Here is an 18,746-nt window from a genome sequence, read left to right on the forward strand (position 1 = left end):
TGGTTTCAGATATTTTGTTTATTTGGGAAGTTTTGTGATCCACCTCATGGATGAATTATTTGAGAATGTTACTCCATGATTCTTACTGTTGTTTGCTTTTTATTTCTTTTCAGGATTCCATGTTTGGAGGGAAAAATGCTAACAGGGAGTGTTGCTGCACTGGAGCAAGCAGTATGCAAACCTGAGTGCTGAAGAACTTATTTTTGCTTCGTCACTTGTTGATCTTGACAATCAAATTTCCTATGAATTCAGGGAGCAGCATCCCATCCGAAAGGCAATCATGCCTATCTGCTAAGTGCCTTTAGCCTATGGCCCTGGTGTCATGACCAGCCTGAAACACCCATCCATGGAGCGTACTGTCGGAGGTTCTATTCCTGCCACTAATGAATTTTACACTGGCCACCTCCGACTAGTCAATGGAGGGGCTGTGCCAACTCGCACAGACAATGTCCATGCCACTGTGAGCACAGGAGTGCCTAAAATGGGTGTTCGGGCTCGGGTGGCAGATTGGCCCCCGAGGAAAGAAGCTCCAGGGGGTTCGTGGCATTCGTCTCCTGATCCTGAGAAATCTGGTATGCCCCCTGTTGCTAAAAGTCACATTAAGTTGGGTCCTGTTTTGAGCCCTCAGGACTCATCGATGCTACGTAACATCCACAACACTCTGAAGAGTCGAACCCAGGCCCAGGCTAACAATTACAGCCCTGACACTCGTTACCTGGCCCCGGGAGACTACAGAGGCCCAGCACATAAAAACCCACGGCAGAGACGCATTCGTCAGCGCAGCAATAGCGACATGACTATTAGTGAGATGGAAGGCAGTGGAGACAGTGGAGAAGACTGGGGTTCTTCACCAGGAGCCAAATGGTCCCCTCTCCACCGTGAATATGGCAGCACATCCTCAATAGATCAACATGGAGTTTCTGGAGAGAGCTTCTTTGAAATGCTTAAGGGATATTCAGGGGGCAAAGTTGACCAGCGCAGCCCTGCTCCAGATAAACTGGAGGATATGCTGAATATCGGGGGGAAGCAGGCAGTCATAGACCTTCAAGAGGATGTCCCAGATGGCCATACTCCTAAACCCAAGGACAAAGACAAGCATCCAAAAAGGCGCACCAAGTCTGAGACAGGCGGTGAGTCTATATTTCGTAAACTTAGGAGTGTGCGGGGCGAGTTGGACTCCGCGAGAGTAGGATCTGACTTGGAAGAAGGCCGGACAGATGACATGGGTCTCTCTCTGAAGCCCTGGCAGTGTCAGAAAGGCTTTTCCCACTACGATGTTCAGAGCATGCTTTTTGACCTCAACGAAGTAATTCAGCTGCGGCAGACAGCAGTCAAAAGGAAAAACACCACCACTGGCGCATCTGCTGCTGCCGTAGCCTCGGCTACCTCCACTCTGTCATCCACCCACAGTCTGCCTTATAGCTCCCCTAGTGGCAGCCAGGAAGAGCTCAGTTCTAGAGACAGTCCAAGCCTGGATGCAGGAGACGAGCAGAGCAACGAAATGCTGCTAAGCTGCCCCTGCTTCCGCAACGAAATTGGTGCTGATGGAAATAGGAGGGGCAGGTTTGGAGCAGGTGGAGCAGGCTATCATGGGCTTGTGAGTGGTGGAGCAGGAAATAGTAGCAGCTCAGGGACCCTGTCAGGGGAAGGCAACGTGTATGAAACATCTGTGAGCACACATTTCACCAATGCTGGAGTAGCAGTTCTCGAGGGATCAAAGGAGGGACTCACCACACTCAGTGAAAAGGGCAAACAGTATATTGTGGAGCATGTCGACCTGGGAGCCTACTACTATAGGAAGTTCTTCTACCTTAGAGGTGAGGTGCTTGTAACTTTAATTATCCTCACATGAATATTTTACTGTGGATCTGTACTTTACATGCAACCAACCTTATTTTACTGTTTTGTTTTATTTTTACTTGTTTTATTTTAATTTCCCATTAGAGATTTATAGGATATATTTTATTTAATTTAAGCTGTGATGTTAGGTGTTATTAAACATGGTACTTGTATACTGCAGAGCACCGGAACTACTTTGGGATAGATGAAGCGCTGGGTCCAGTTGCTGTAAGTCTGCGCAGAGAGAAGCTGGAAGAAGATAAAGAGCATGGACAGCAGTATAACTACCGCCTCATCTTCAGAACCAGTGAGGTCAGACATACACTAATCTGTACATGGTATTTAACAAAGTAGACTGATATTTTAACATAAATAATAATAATATACATAATAAATAATGTCATAAGAAAATTCATTTGACTGTGAGAAAATAATTTTCAGTCTTGTTAGATTGTCACTGAGCTCATTGTTTATGTCAGATCAAGTTATTACTTTACACACTGCATTAAGAAAACCAGATTAAGGTAACACAAGTCTGTCCTTGTTTTTTTTTTTATCATGCAACTACCCCCTGAGCGATTCAGCTGTCTTCCCAGATATCAGCAAAAAACTAAAAAAAAAAACCAAAAAAAAAAAGTATATATACATATATATATATATATATATATATATATATATATATATATATATATATATATATATATATATATATATATATATATATATATATATATATATATATATATGAATAAAAATATAAATAAAAACTAAACTAAAAAAAAAACTGAGTAAAGAAAACTCAGGAGGTGCACTCATCTTAAAGCCTCCAAGGCCTATCAGCAACTTAAAACTGCTGTGTGGAGACGTTACTTCTTAAGTAACAATCCTATTTTTGTGGCAGTGTTTGGTCTACTCTGTTTAACTTGGGAATTTTGGTCTAACATTTGTAGATATGGGGTTTATTGTCATGCATTCCCAGACAGAGTGCAAAGGTATGTGCCTGAGGTTGTTTGTTGTGGACTGAAGCAGGACAGGTGCATGTGATTAAAACCTTGCAGGTTAGGAGTACCTAAGCACCCCAACCCCCTCATCCAAACATGAGAACACAGGCCCATTGTAAATCCAGACTCAGCACAGCCTCCAGCTTGCAGGAGAGAGAAAGTCTCTGTCCGTTCCAGCTGCTTATGATAGCTGAATGATTGAGTTCAGTCTCAGAGCTCAGCACAATGCACACTTTGTGAACACAGAATATGTGAACATGCTCTCCCACCTCTTCTTCTTCACCTTTACTCCTGTTACCATAAGCTTTGAGTCATAATCGTTTCATGTCAGTGACTTTATTGTTGAAATAAGACATTGGTGTTACGTTAAGAACTTTTTTTTTCCCCCCTTGTGCCACAACATGTTTAGCTATCAGCACGTTTCATCTAAAAGAGAAAGTTCAAAGCAGATAAAATATTCCTGAGGTGCCTTCCGTTACCTCTCACAGTCCTCACTGTAATCTCCTCTTCATCTCTGTCTTCATCCTTCCAGCTGATAACACTTCGAGGTTCAATACTGGAGGATGCAGTGCCTTCCACCTCTAAACACGGCACTACCCAAGGGCTGCCCATCAAAGAGGTACTGGAGTACCTTCTTCCAGAGCTGGATTTGTCCTGCCTCAGACTGGCTCTTAACACACCCAAAGTCACAGAGCAGCTGATGAAACTGGATGAACAAGGGGTAGGAAGATAACACACAGGACATAAAACTATTTACGAATAGCGGAAAGGGAGTTTGTGTTTTCTCTGTTTCCATGAGATGGCCAGTAAAAGATATATTCTGTGTGTGTGCATGTGTGTCTGTGCTTGCTGGTCTCCAGCTCAGTTTTCAGGTGAAGGTGGGGGTGATGTACTGCAGAGCTGGGCAGAGTACAGAGGAGGAAATGTACAACAATGAGACAGCAGGGCCCGCCCTGGAAGAGTTCCTCCAGCTGCTGGGGGAGAAGGTCCGACTCAAGGGCTTCACCAAGTACAGAGCCCAGCTGGACACCAAAAGTAACCACTCCCAGACACACTCAGAGATGACACACAACTCTATGTGGGGGAGTGTATTAGCATGTACTAAATTGTTAGGTGGTGACACATCTGTGAAGCATCGTATGACTGTTGTTATAAATGCTATGAAATATAAAACGGTAAACAGATGTATACTTTATCTCACAGGAAACTTTCTTTGCACTTTGTACTTTGGCTGTAACTTAGCTAGGCTTTAGTTTTAACAATGGAAGTAAGGAAACTTTAATGGTGGTTTGTTGAAGTTACACTTTCTATTTGTTGTACTTTGCCCCTTTATTACTGTCAAACAAAAGCTAAACAAACTGTACTTGCAGGATGCATGACTTAAACAATTAATTGCTCATTATATGACCATTAATTTAGTCAGGTTTACATTGACCCACAGTTAACTATTGTCCAGTTGTTTAGATTGGGATGAGCTTGCATGCTGTCATTCAGTGTGAGAGTTGTTTACAACGAGTCTCACAATCTATTGCATGTTTTTCCTGCAGCGGATTCTACGGGCACTCACTCCCTGTACACTTCGTATAAGGACTATGAAATCATGTTTCATGTGTCTACTCTGCTGCCTTACACGCCCAACAACAGACAACAGGTAAAGACAGAGAGAGCATCTTTTGTGATATGATGGTTGTCTGTCAAGACATAAAAAACTGCAAATAGATGCACTAAAGAAAGCCTGAAAGAGTCTACTGTTCAGAGAAATGCCCGGTGACGCGTAACTCATGAGTCCGATTTAATTTCATTTCTAAGAACAGAATGTGTCAAAATCTTTCAGTTTTCCAGTTCTTACTTCTCTAATTAAATGTTTTTGTTTTCCAGTTGCTGAGGAAGCGCCACATTGGGAACGACATCGTGACCATTGTGTTCCAGGAGCCGGGAGCTCACCCCTTCACTCCTAGAGCTATTCGATCTCACTTTCAGCATGTTTTTATTGTCGTACGAGTACATGACCCCTGCTCTGACAACACATGCTACAGGTGGGTCTTTGCACATGATCAGCAGAAATAAAAGCTGCAGATTGACATGGAAACGTGATGCAGGGAGTGTCTTATTTAGCTACGGTGTGCAGCAATGAAAATAAATCCTTATTTTTCTACATGTATGTGTACCATGTTTAACAGTAACCAGAAACAAAGCAGCCTTGTCACAATTTATAGTGAACCAGACAGACCAAACTCATGGTCTCTGCAGAGTTGGACCCTTAAAAGCTGCAGAGTGGTAGTTGCTGTTTTCATCAGGTAGCTGCAGTAGCATTAAGACAAAAAGCATTGACTGCAAGGCATTGGTGAAACATAAAAGCCTTTTGTCTCACTGTTGTCCTATAGACTGCATGTTTGTCTCTAAGTTTGTAGAAAGATGAATTAGTTTCATTCCAGTAAAAAGGAGACTGCAGTTGCTGTCAGATTGGTTTTTGTTCTATTTTGCTAGCTTATTCTTGGCCATGTGATGATCAGACTCCAACTCTGTGACGTTACCACTTATTTAATGCCAGCCCACTGCACTTGCACTTTCTGTGCTCCGAACACACACATATTATGTCCACATAGTTGCTCCCTGTCACTCCTGGACTCCTATTTCTCTATTTTACCTCATTCTCATGCTCAGTTGCATTCAGTGCACACAGTTACACACTTATGCACACATTTTTCCCACTTGTACACTAATTCACTCAAAGACTCACTCTTCTCACACTCGTATAATACAACCTTCCCCCTCCCCGACCTCCTCCTCTCCTTGCCTGCCACTTTGCCTCTGGGCAACATGAGTCGGAGTGGTCTGAAGGAGTTAGCGCTATGCACATGAAGTGCTCTCTTCACCCGCACATGCATGTGAGTAGGGAGGACTGTGATGAGCTGTGTTCCTCAGACCTTTCAGAGTCCACCTCTGGTGTGGACAAGTCAGACCACCCTTGGTCTCTCGCGCCAGCAGCATTGTATGTTTTGAGCCCTTTTTCTCCGTCTTTGTTTGTGCCAGGGAGCTTATTTTAAGGTGACCTGGGTACGCTTTTTTTTTCAGTTTGTTTTTCTCCTGGAGGATCTTTTTTTTTTTTTTATGTATATATATCCGAAGAAAGAGAAGAGATGGAATGCTTGTTCTCCTGGTTATACCGTAACAACAAAATGGAGATATGCAAGATATAGAATCCTTGAGGACGATCTAGCTACCCCACCCAGAGCCACTCACTTTCAACCTTCAACTTCTATTCATATTCTATGGATCGAGGCACCATGTGTTGAAACTTCGGTCCTCACTGACACAAGGCTTCTCTGGATGCATTTTCATGATGCTTGGAAGGATTTGGGGATCAAAACAAACTCATTCCATACTGAGGCTTTGCTCCAACAGACTGACTGGTGATTCAGAGTGTTGTAAGGTAGCTACAAACAAGAACTGTAAGGATCAGCTGTACTCTCTTCATTGACTGCGACAAAGACTCATATTTCACAGTAAAATTTGAGGAGCACAGTAGCATTTTGCTGAGGGAGGAGGTAAGTAATTAGTCGGTTTTTGCCTTTTGGTTTTCTTTGGCTGAAACCATACAAAGTAGCTGATGCAATGATTTGACTTTGCACTCACAGGAGACCAAACTTTGTCAATATCAGCTGGTCACGAGTTCCTCTTTGCAAACACAAAAAAATTCCCAGAGAAAGATTTTTTTGTTTTGATTTTTGTTTTCCATTTACACGATTTTTCTTTTCACCACATCAATAATGGCACGTCTAGTCAAATCTGTTAAAATGAATATTGTGATTTGTTGAGTCATCTAGTTATTAATAGCCTATTGTTGCCTGCTGCCGAGATTTGTATAATATTCTGGTCATATTGAGCCAGTCCAGAGCATTAAAGGAGTCAGTGGCCTGGGGCCAGCATGGTGCTAATCTGCTGCTTTCAACCACTGCCTCAAAGTCACACGGGGCCAGCAAGGCGGATTGCATAACTACATCTTTGTTTAGGAAATGTAGGCTGGTGGAGCTTGCTAGCTGCAGTCCTAGTTCTTTCTCTAAACCATGATGTATCACAGCATAGCAGGATGACAGCACTAGGATTTGGCTTGGCTTGACATCTCTGACTGGATGTATAGTATTTTTAAGTCAGGGTTGGTCAGGCATGATGTGTAACATTTATGCTACAAGCAGTGCCTATGTGATCTGTTAAATGGGCCAGATGGAGACTTGTCAGGATTGTCACAATAGCTTAAGCAGCGTCTTGATTTTCATTTGTTTGTCGACTACTAATCGTGATACCTATGTATAGAAGAACACACTGCATCTTTGTAGTATCCAAGCTTTACTTTTAGTTTAAAGAAGTGTCTGTAAAAATGCCACTTCAAACTTTGACTCTATATTTGTGGTAAAGCAATTACATAGTTTTGAACCTCGCTTAGTTTTTGTGCAGTAAATCAAGTTACTAACTGCCTATTAGGCAGTTATCCACACATGTTTACTAATGGTAATGTAACTAGGACAACCATTGTGTGTAAATGGAATTGGAGCAGTGGAGGGTAACAGGACCAGAGCTTTGCCTGCAGGAATTTTAACGCCCTTCTTTGTACGAGCAAGTGAAAGAGGTCAAAGGCAACAATACCTGAAGACAAGGTGTAAAAATGTCCCCACTGGGCTTTTATAACCAACCAATTGTATTGTCCTTCCATTTGAAATTGTTTTGCCCTAATCTTGTGACCACATGTAAGTAATACATATATATTTGTGTCTGGATTGTGCTTCAAGTTAATAAAATCGCGCCCATGTTTATTGCTTGTTATATTTTGAGTCAGTCTCTTTGTATATTCTCATTCTATAGAGCAAGGCTGCTCAGTTTGGTCCTACAAAGACTGTAATCCGGATTTCAATTTATCCTTACTTCAACACAGCAGATTTAAATTAAATGGATCTTACAATCTATGACGTTCTACATGAGGAATCAAACTTTTAAGTCTGTGTTGGAGCAGGGAAACATTAAAAACCTGCAGAACTCCGACCCTCATAGGACTGAACTGATGGCCCTGCTATATAGTTTTCTTGTCGACATCTGCATTTATTTGCTTGCCTGTAAGTGATTGAAGTTTTTTTTTTTTGTTTGTTTGTTTTTTTATTGCAACAAAGACTTTGAAAGCTTGGTTGGTATACCCCCCTCTTCCCCTCCCACTTTAATTATATAACATGTTGCATTTTCAGTTAACAGTCTCTCATTTTCCTCGTCTGTACCTCTGCAGTGTGGCTGTCACCCGGTCCCAAGACGTCCCCTCTTTCGGCCCACCAATCCCCAAAGGTGTAACCTTCCCTAAATCTACCGTCTTCCGGGACTTCTTATTGGCCAAAGTCATCAACGCGGAGAACGCAGCCCACAAGTCAGAAAAGTTTGGTGCCATGGCAACGCGCACCCGGCAGGAATATCTTCGGGACTTGGCAGAACGCCATGTGACCAGTACACCTGTGGAGCCCACAGTGAAGTTTCCTTTTATCTCTCTGGCTCACAAACGGAGGGAAAAAGTGCGTCCATACAGCAGGGCAGAGCTGCGGAGTCTTGGGGCCATAACATGGCAGGTTCATGCTGAAGATCAGGTAGCGGGTGCCGAGCGCGAGTGCCTGTTGGCCATTTCAAACGACTTCATCATCCTGTTGGATCAAGAGGCCAAGGCGGTCGTGTTTAACTGCGCCACGCGGGACGTTATCGGTTGGTCAACAGGAAGCCCCGCCTCCATGAAGATCTACTATGAACGTGGTGAAAGTGTGTCGCTGCGCTCCATCAATAACAACACGGAAGATTTTGGAGAAGTTGTCAAAAGGCTTGAGGTCAGTGGACCACCACACGAGTTATTAACATAATCTGCTGCAGCCATGAGAGGTCACATTAAGCCAGACATGCTGTCGCTGACTGCAGTAGTTGGCGAACACATATCAGTCTTTTTAACTTGGTATTTTAATAAATGCCTTACTGTTTAACATTTGATTTTCTCAACATCTTATCTTTTATAGGTAACCATGATTAAAAACAAAACTATCAGTGTACATTTCTAAATCAAGCAACCGTACTGAGTCAAAATGTACAACTGTGAAGGCTATTGGAAATACCCTGCGGCTTGTATGTGGGCAAACAGTGCTCAGTGTAGTCTTTAAGGGAATTTTATTTTCATGATTGGGAGCAAGGGCATGTTTTTCGCTGTCCAGTCCTTTTACAGCTGTAGAAACAGCTAAGTATTGTTGGTTTTATTATAGCTACATCTGGGCGTAGTCTTAAGTTACACAACCACCTAAAAGCCACTGCCGCTGTTTGCAGGACTTCTAATGCCAGAGTAAAGTATAATCCAAAGTCAGTTACTTATACAATATCATTACTGAGGTTTATGATCATGTAGTTTTGGTTGGGTTTAATGTGGGCTATTCATCTTGAGTGAGACCGCAAATGTAGTTGATGGTAAACAAAGTGTAAAAATGACATGCTATTAGCTTTAGCAGTACTTGTTTTTTCTTTTTTTGCGTGGCCTATGTTGTTGTGGGCATGGGGGGAGGAGATGAGAGGTTTATCAGACGTTTCTTCTACTTCTTACCCCTCTCCCAATTCATTTCTAATGCAAGCTGTTTATCTTTGCATATCTGTTCTGTAGCTGTTAACCAAGGGAAGCCAGACCACAGAGATGACCCTGCGTCGTAACGCTTTAGGTCAGCTGGGTTTTCATGTAAACTTCGAGGGCATAGTAGCGGAAGTGGAGCCGTATGGATATGCCTATCAGGCAGGGCTGAGGCAGGGCAGCCGATTGGTGGAGATCTGCAAGGTGTCAGTGGCCTCGCTCTCCCATGAGCAGATGATTGATCTGCTCAGAACGTCTGTCACTGTCAAGGTGGTCATCATTCCTCCACATGAAGACTCCACACCGCGCAGGTAGAGTCAATGTAGAAGAACGAGATTTAAAAAGGAAACAACTTTTTTTTTTTTTTTTTTTTTTTTTTTTTTTAAGGCTGTTTTTAAACTGTTGTGTGGTTGTTTTGTCTGCCAACAGAGGCGGCTCAGAAATCTACCACATGCCACTTGTGGACTACAAGAACCACAAGGAGGGCATGCCATATGAGTTAAAGTTCCCTTTCCGCCCAGCAAACAACAACACCAAGTGGCCGCGCACTTCATCCAGCCCTCAAACTCGTGCTGCTGGCACAACAGGAACCCTGATCAAAGCGCCGCCCTCAGACTTCAGCGAGCGCAACTGTGCCGTTATTCCCCGCAGTGTGTCCAGTGACGGCCGACCTCTCAACCCGAAAAGGTCACAGAAAAAATATGTTGCTTTTATATAACTTTTCAGACAATCAGAAATCCATCTGCTTGCAGCATGTGTCCTTAATGCCATCCATATGTGTCCTCACAGATACTCCCCAGGGAACGATAACTATGCTCTTGCCTGCTCCATTGTGATGGGTCGCGCACTGCACAACACCAACTCCCCCTCCAACCTCTCATACGCAGACACCACAAGCTCCAGCAGCTGGAGGCAGAAGTCTATGCCTGATGGGTAAGCTTTTTACATCTTTGTTGCAGGTTACAGCGACTGATCTTTACACATTTTCTTGCTGCTGATTGCTTCATGGTAACCGAGATCATCCTCTCATTTTTCCTGCAGGTTTAACATCAACTGCCAGTCGCCGGTTTCATCTGCGCGGCAAGTGGCTGGTGAGGAGGTCAATGGGATGAAAATGTGTTCTGCTGCTGGTGTTGGATGGACCCGAACTGGGGACGGGGATGCAACCAGTAGACTGGTAGACAAAACAAGCTCAGGTATACAGAACAGACAACTCTGTTGTAACTAACTAACTGAAGCTCTTTATGGTTTCTGTACTTGAATTCGTTCAACTTTTCTCTTATAGACACTGTAGTTTCCAAAGTGGTGATTCCTCGGCTCCAGCCATCAGACCAGAGCGGCCACGTGTCCCCTAATAAGATCAGTAAGGTAAGCAACAATCCACAACTTTAATATGTCATTTATTTATGCTATCTGACAGCAAGTAGAAATGACGAGAGTTTCATTTAAAAAAAAAATAAAAATAAAAATACTTGCCACAAAAACCGGCATGCTGCGTATTTTAAAGAAATGCTAGATTTTAGTAAATTGTGTGTGCTTGTTACTGATCATTCTCTGCTTCATTTGATAGTCAGATGCTCCATATTCATCCAGCCAGTCAAGCAGCAACACGCTGTCCAGTAACGCCTCCAGCTCAGCCCACAGCGATGAGAAATGGTACGAAGTCGGCTCCCGTTCAGGAGTACGCAGCGACCCAGAGCTTAATGACTACCTTCAGGGCACCTCCGCTGACAGTGGCATCGATGCTACTTCTTTCACCGCCACTCAAAGCAGCACAGCTTCTTCCACTGGTGGCTACAGAGCCAAGGAAAAGATCCCATGGCAGGAAGATCCAGCAGGGAGCCAAAGAGGAGCCGACTCTTCACCTCCAACTCCAGACTCCCTTGTTGCTGCCGGAGGGAGTGAAATCCCAGCGAAGAGTCCATCCACCTTTCCACAGGGTCCAGATAATGGCTCCTACAGCCTGAGTGATGCCACCTCCCACTCCAGGTGTGCAGATGTTTTGTTAGTGTCAGCTGTATAAACAGCTGCAGAAGCTTTCTGCAGTGTTTTATTCATTATAGTCCAGATATATCCTGTACAGTTCCAGATGGAAATGTCCAAACCTTCATTAACAAAGGGAAGAGTGGAGGAGAAGAATAAAATATGAGAGTGGTTTACTCCATCTTGTGGGTTAGAGAGGAGACAAAGGAAGTGCTTGAAGTCACAAGAAATGCAGACTAAGCTCAGCTCTGCTTTCCCTCTTCAAAATTCTTCTCTTTTGAATCAAATAAAGCTCCCGTCTCTCTCTTCAGTCAGATAGAAATAACCCACTGCCAACAGACGTGTATAGAAACAGCTTTATGTCATAGTATGCACACACACACACACACACACACACACACACACAAACACACACACACGCAAACACAAAACTTTAAAAATATGAGCTTTTCTGTCACATCATGTAAAATTGGAATTTGAAAGGGATGAAAATGACATGCAAGGATGCTCTGTCCTATTTTCTATTTATGAAATAATCAGTTGATCCAGTCTGTTGACGACGCAGTCATGGAATAAATTTTAAAGGTTTTTAAGAGTCTTTATCCTAATCCGGCTGCTAAATTTTTTTTTTTTTTACTTTAACTTGGAAAAAATATTTTATACAAGATTTATTGATCATCAACCAAAACAAAATTAAAGCTAAAATAAGAATAAAAAATGCCACTGTGTTTGTGTATTATATAATTTTCAAGGAAGTCCTTAATAGCTTTCACTATCCAACCTTCTGCCTTTCTTTCATGTCCTGTTTCCAGTACAATCAGTTCTGGTCACTCTGGGAGTCCAATGGGACAGAGCTGCAGAGCAGTGTCACCACAGAGCGAGACAGCCGCTGCCGACGTCTCACCCACATCCCACTCTCCAGGAACCAAGAGCTTCTATCCTCGTCAAGGAGCAACATCAAAGTACCTGATTGGCTGGAGGAAACCTGGGGGAACTGTGAACTCTGTGGATTTTGGAAACACTCGCAAGTAAGACAGAAACCTTTGTTTCTTTTCCTATAGATCTCTGAATGAAGCCAATGCAGTGCGGCATGCTGTGGGAAACAGGAGTTCAGTGTAGAAATGCTTTCTAGTGTGGAACATTGTTTAGTGCAAATTTTTACTCGTTCAGGGACGGAAAAGCTTGTTGATGTTGGTGGTCTTTTTTAGATTTGGTTAACAGTGCCCCCATGTGGTGGAACTGAGTTTTAAAGCTCGGTTGAAAACAATATAGCTTAATTTGCAGGAAGGGATGACTTGGCATCCTGAACTTCTTCCATTTAAAGCTTTTAGCAGTTTTTCTACAGTTTTAAGTGTGTTTGCATAGTTTGTGCTTGAAACTTGCTTGATTTTGTGCATAAAAAGTGTTATTTTGACTCAGTGTGCCAAACTAATTACACTTTCTCCTGTTATTGCAACTCGTTCTGATCTGCACCTACTTTTTTTTATGATATTTGTTTTATATAAAATGATTTTGAATATATGAGATTTTGTCTTTTGCCTCCAGACGCCACCAGAGTGACGGCCTGCTGGGTGGTCAGCCCCAGCTCAGGGCCAATCTCCGTGGCTCCCAGTCACCCCAGCGGCAGACTGCCAAATCCAGCCTGGAGGAAGACTTGAAGAAACTCATCACTCTGGACAGCCCACCTCCCACAACGAATGAAGAGAAGGTAATGAAAATTGCAGTTGCCTGACCTTTCATACAGATGTAGTTGCCTGTCATGGTGATGTGATATTGGCTGAGGTTTTTATTACATTTGGCGGAGGGGACTGCAGCTGCAAAGTGGTGGTCATTTTTTGAGTAATTTGGGAAGTTGAATGAGATTGATAGAAAGTTAAAGAGCTGGAAAAGATTGGTTTAAAGTTATCTGGTAAACTAGATGAAGTAGTGGGATAAAAGCAACTGATTAGCAGTTAAAACAGTGAATTCAAAGATGATATGGTAAGTCCAACAAAAGGTCATACATTCATCTTCATAATGAAATAACCAAATAAATTTCATTTAACAGAAAAGAAATTCTAATTTAGTGTTGATGAATATACAGAATATACACTGATGACTCACATCAAGTGGTCATTAACAGGCTTATGGGCTCAACTGATGGGGGGGGGGGGGGGGACAAAGGACAGCAATCATTGCTACCCAGGTGAAACCAAACACACGGGATGACAAACAGCACAACACAGTCGCTCTCAACACATCATGCTCTCAGATCACTTGTTTGCAAGAAATTTGATTGATTATGACATTGGAGGGAATTTTGGAATTTTTAAAGGTTGAAGGATGAAGAGTCAGATTTTTCTTGGATTGGCAGAAATCTTGCAGTTAAAACTATACAGAAAAAAGAAAACTTAGGTTCATTTATTTTAAAAACAAGGAAACATCATGATAAATATCAATATTTCATAGCAGATCTCAAGGCTGATCCAGAAAAATTCATGATCCACTTGAGGAATCCTTCAGTGATTGGTTGCTGTGCCATGCACCAGCGACTAACGATAAATATTTGTCAACTTTCTTGTGTCGTGTCACAAGCCCCCATGTGCAAGTCTAAATGAATAAAGTCATAGTTTCACATTCACGACTGTCGCTTGGCTGTAGCGATTTTTGCCTCATCACCAATTTCCATAGGAAATTACTTTTTTTTTTTACGTTGCTTTTATATTAGTTATGTTTTTTTCCTTTAAGAAAGAGATTTGGTTTATTTTTTTCCATGTAGAATTTTGTTTCAAATTCTGTCATTTTCAGCTAGTCGGTTTCAAATGAAACAAGTAATAGATCAGTAATAATAAATCAGTAATACTTTTGGGAGCGTGGTAGCCTAGCGCTTGGGACTGGAGAACCCGGGTTTGTGTCCCCAGTGTGCCAACAGAGGTGTACGACTGTGGGCTCTTGAGAAAGGCCTTCAGGCCCCCCCCAAACTGCTCCTCAGGCACTGAAACATGGCAGACCACAGCTCTCTTGCAAAGATGGGTCAAATGCAGAGCTGGATTTCCCAATAAGGATTAATAAAGTGAATATTGTTATTATAATTAGCAATAAATATATGGGTTTAAACAGCCATAAAAGTATAAATTTATAATTGAAAAAACCAAGAGATTAATGAACAGTTGTTAAAAGGAAAAAGCTTTTTGATAAAAGACATATTTGCAAAAATGAGAATTAGAAGCAACTTTAACAAAGCCTCCGTTCTTTCAGCCCCAGTAAACCTTAACAATAAACCAGCATGCTCAATAGCAGGGCCGTCCCTGAATGGAATGCCTCCATTATAAACACACATGTGCATTTCCTCGTCTGACATCTCAAATGGTTTGAATTCTTTCTGCTTGGAATAGTTTACTTAACACAAAAACTGAACAAACATAGCTTAAGAAAACAAAGCTCAACCAGTAAATGTACCAGATGACAAAGTTGTCTAGATTTAAATACCAGTCATGGTAAATGGCAGAAATATTTAGCTAGAATTACAAGAATGGAAAATAACCAAACGGAGGAGTGATTAACTCCTGAAATGTGTTCAAATTTAGACAAAGCCACCTACACATTAAGAATGCACTTACATGGGAATATATCTAAAATGATCTACTTTTTCAAGGTTTAAGTGACTCAAAAATGTTCCTTTATAATTAAATTGAATTATACATATGTAAAATGACTTGGATGTGAACTCGTCCATGACTGCAGGGTTTGTATTATACTGAAGGTTATGAATCACTCCTAAATATTGTTTTTGTCCTCTCTTTAGTTTGAGTTTTGCTGTAATTTCTCAACTTGTTGTCTGTTTGCGTTCCTCTCTGAAGCCCTTGTTTCCAGGCCCGCCACCCAGCCGTCGCTCTCTTCAGAGAACACTGTCAGACGAGAGTATCTACAGCGGCCAGAGGGAGCCATCTTCCACTGGACAGCGAGACATGTCCACTGACCTTCTTTTCACCTGCTCCACCATGCCCCGCTCCCCCACCACCCACCAAGGGCCGAGCCGGCGAGCGTCGCACAAATCTCTGGGTGATTTTTTTTGTTTTTTTCTTTTGCGACTGCATGTAATTAAATAAAGAAACCAAAACTGAACCTGCATGCTGTCTCGATTTAAATCATGTCGCAGGAGAGCAGATCCAAGTGTTGTTCACAGTTGTTCACTCTTCTGTTCATCTTCCCAGGAGACCTGTCAGCCCCAGAGAGCTCAGGTCTGGAGCGGGACAGGAAGACACAGCAGCAGCAGCAGCAGCAGCAGATGGAGCCTGTTCTCATGCCCCTGCCTGACACTGGAGCTGATGGCCCGTTGGACTGGGCCCACTTGGTGGATGCTGCCAAGGCATTTGAGGGTAAGCAGATGACTTGTTTAAATTCATAACTTCATATCAGTAATGCTTAAAATCAATCTGTCACACAAACAAATGTAGATAAACATTGTTCCAGGTGTAATAATGAATGTTTTGTGTTTTAGAGCAAAGACTGGTTTTTCTAGCAGCCCAGGAGGAGAGCTCCGTGGCTGAGAGTGCAGCAGCTGCCAGCCCCCAGCAGGCCGAGCCTCAGGCAGCTCCACTGAGACAGCCCTCGCCGGGGTAAGAGGCCTCAGGTCATGGTCTGAGACCAATGTTTGTTTTACTTCACTTGTTTCCAACACTGTGGAAGACCTGGCAGATTTTAGACCAGTCACACACTGTTTTCAGTAATTAGTCTTCCTCTCTGGCCGTCTCTGTGCTTATCTATAAAATCAGCAGGCGTACTTTTGGGTTTCAGCAGGCTGCTTGTCCATTTTTCACAGAGAAACGCCAGCCTGCCTAATGGGGAAGGTGAGCCAGCTGGAGTCAATGGTGAAGGCTCTACAGGAGGACCTGAAGAGGGTGGGTTATGGTTCAGTTGCTCTTACTACTCTTCTTTGTTGACACATTTAATATGTTTTTATAGCATTCCCTGCAATAAATAAGTCAAATGTGTGGTTGTGAACCTCAAATCTAAAATGGTTTATAATCCGTATTTGTCCTCATCAGGAAAAGGATGCCAAGGTGTCGTTACAGGCCCAGATTCAGAGCCTGCGAGAGGACAACCAGCGACTCCTGGAGGAATCTTACAGCGCTTCTGCCAAGCTCAAGAAATTCACAGAGTGGGTCTTCAACACCATTGACATGAACTAAGATGATGGCTGCCCTCCACAGAGTTTAACCACTACTCAAGCTGTTTTCAAGCTTTCAGCGCTACAAAGTTACTTACAAAATAGTTTTTTTTTTTGGGTCTTTTCAAGCAGTGCCAACATGGATTTACATGCTGTTCTTCAACCTTGTGGATATGTGGAATAATCTCTTTTAAAGACAAAAAGACTCAGTAAAAGTGGGGGGTTGGTGCAGGGGGAATAGAACAGGAGGAAGAGCAGAGGTGTAACTGTGACAGTTTTTATCAGCATGCGCTCTCTTCTTTAAGAGCACATAAATAATATAAAGCTTTGTTTCAGGTCTACATGACGGTCGGAATCCCTGCATGTCAGAAAGCAAGACGTCAAATCTAAACCTAAAGGGATTTTAAGTTGCTGTCCCCATTTAGCTCCTCCGTTAACCTAATTAAAAGTGATTAGATTTCCAATTATGAAGCTGAAATTAAAGATTTTCTTATCCCATGTGGGAGTTGTTGAGTATAGTCCCATGTTGCTCTCATAAAAGTTACTTTTGCAGAATAAAATGTGTTGCAAATTCATTGGTTTAGATTTTCCCAATTCTGCAACCATGACTGGTTATTTTTGTATTACTAACCAAAATGAGAAGCTATAATGGAAGATGTCCCTTTGATACTGTGATACAGATGGGTGGATAGATGGACAAAGGCAGATAGCCTTTACACCTGCTGTAAGGTGACGTGCCTGTCTATGTTTAAGGTTTGTGGGCATTTTAAGTTTTGAATTAAGTCAAATTTGTAAAGGACTACTGGGCACAAAATATAGATATATATTGTATAAATACACAATGGCTGCCATAAAGATCAAAATCATCATTTCAGATTATTGTAAATACGTGATGTTGACGTATATTTTTCTCATTCTCTCCTGTGAAACAATGACGTAATTTAGTTTCTGACAAAGATGATGGCCAAAAAAACAGCCTTATGCAGTTAGATGCATATTTGCCTAAATAAGCTGTTTCTTATATTATAAAATGTATACCCTGAAACTACAGCTATAAGGATGGTTGACTTTTAATCCAAATGACCAATTCTAGTTTTTTGACCTGTAACATTTCGTATCCTTGCCTGCTGCAGTGGAATGATTGACAGCACCACCCGGTGTTGACAACATGTAACATACTACATGGAACTGACCCTCTCTCCATCCATAGCATGTGGAATGGCCTCAGTCTGATCCTTAAGTCCCCAAATAAATTAAAACGGTACTTTTCAGTATATAATTACTTGCTAAGGTATAGTGTAAATGCTGAAATTCCTTCTACAGGCTTTTCTGTAGCATGCAAATCTGCTTGAAGGTCCAACACAAATTTGGTCTGTAGATGGGAAAAGTCCTTATTTAAGCCTCATGATGTAACTGCCTCCTTTTGTATTCTGACACTGTGCAACTGTATATAAGGAGAATTTAATATTCATCAAGATTTGCACCTTTATTCTTATTTTTTTACAGTTTTATTTTTTTTTTATTTCATTTCTTTTTGCTGTGCTGGCAAGTGGAGGGGGGAAGGAGTCTTATTAAAGATGAAATGGAGATAACAGAGGAAATTAACCACAAGCAGGACTTGAAGAGTCCAGGTCCCTAACGGAACAGATCGCCCCTTTGCCTTCATTCGTGACATGTGTGACAGCATGTGATTCTGTTTCCATTGAGCTGTGATGTGTAAAAAAAATGTTTATATCTATTAAAGATATTTTGTTGAATTACACTTTTGTCTGGTTGAGTTGCGCTCTGCACAAGCAGTTTGTGGTGGATATATTAAAACGTTTGTCTCAACATTCATTAAAAAAAAAAAAAAAAAGGCATCTTTTATGCCATATCAGGAGAAAAAAGGGTGACTGAAACCACTGCTTGGGTTATTTGATATGGATTTACAAGTAAATGGATATCTATCAGGAGGTGGCTGCCTGCTGCTGCATTGTGACTAACAGAGAGATGCTGTTTTTCCACTTTGGAGTGATTACGCAAGACATTTGCCGTGACAGAGGAGCCTGGATGGCACAGATTGATGGGTGATGATACTGTGAGAGATTCAGAACTGGTTGATTATGAATCCAGAAAGTAAGTGCTGTGATAGCTTGCAGATCTATAG

The 18,746-nt window shown here is 42.1% G+C and overlaps 1 protein-coding gene across 1 annotated transcript; it reads left to right on the plus strand.

Annotated features, from left to right (window-relative positions):
- Positions 1–322: 322 nt before the first annotated feature.
- Positions 323–18,231, plus strand: LOC306773021 (signal-induced proliferation-associated 1-like protein 1; the record flags this gene model as incomplete). The annotated part of the gene is made up of 20 exons (XM_079262713.1): positions 323–1,817; positions 2,021–2,151; positions 3,373–3,561; positions 3,701–3,875; positions 4,388–4,491; positions 4,719–4,876; positions 8,113–8,692; positions 9,505–9,779; positions 9,898–10,155; positions 10,258–10,401; positions 10,510–10,664; positions 10,754–10,836; positions 11,039–11,457; positions 12,264–12,479; positions 12,997–13,159; positions 15,291–15,492; positions 15,645–15,809; positions 15,932–16,049; positions 16,253–16,331; positions 16,479–18,231. The coding sequence occupies 20 exons, from the start codon at positions 323–325 to the stop codon at positions 16,620–16,622; spliced, it is 5,253 nt and encodes a 1,750-aa protein (XP_079118839.1). The 3' UTR covers positions 16,623–18,231.
- Between the last annotated feature and the right edge of the window lie 515 nt (positions 18,232–18,746).

The sequence above is a fragment of the Telmatherina bonti genome (genome assembly GCF_933228915.1).
Source record: "Telmatherina bonti genome assembly, chromosome: 22".
Taxonomy (NCBI): domain Eukaryota; kingdom Metazoa; phylum Chordata; class Actinopteri; order Atheriniformes; family Telmatherinidae; genus Telmatherina; species Telmatherina bonti.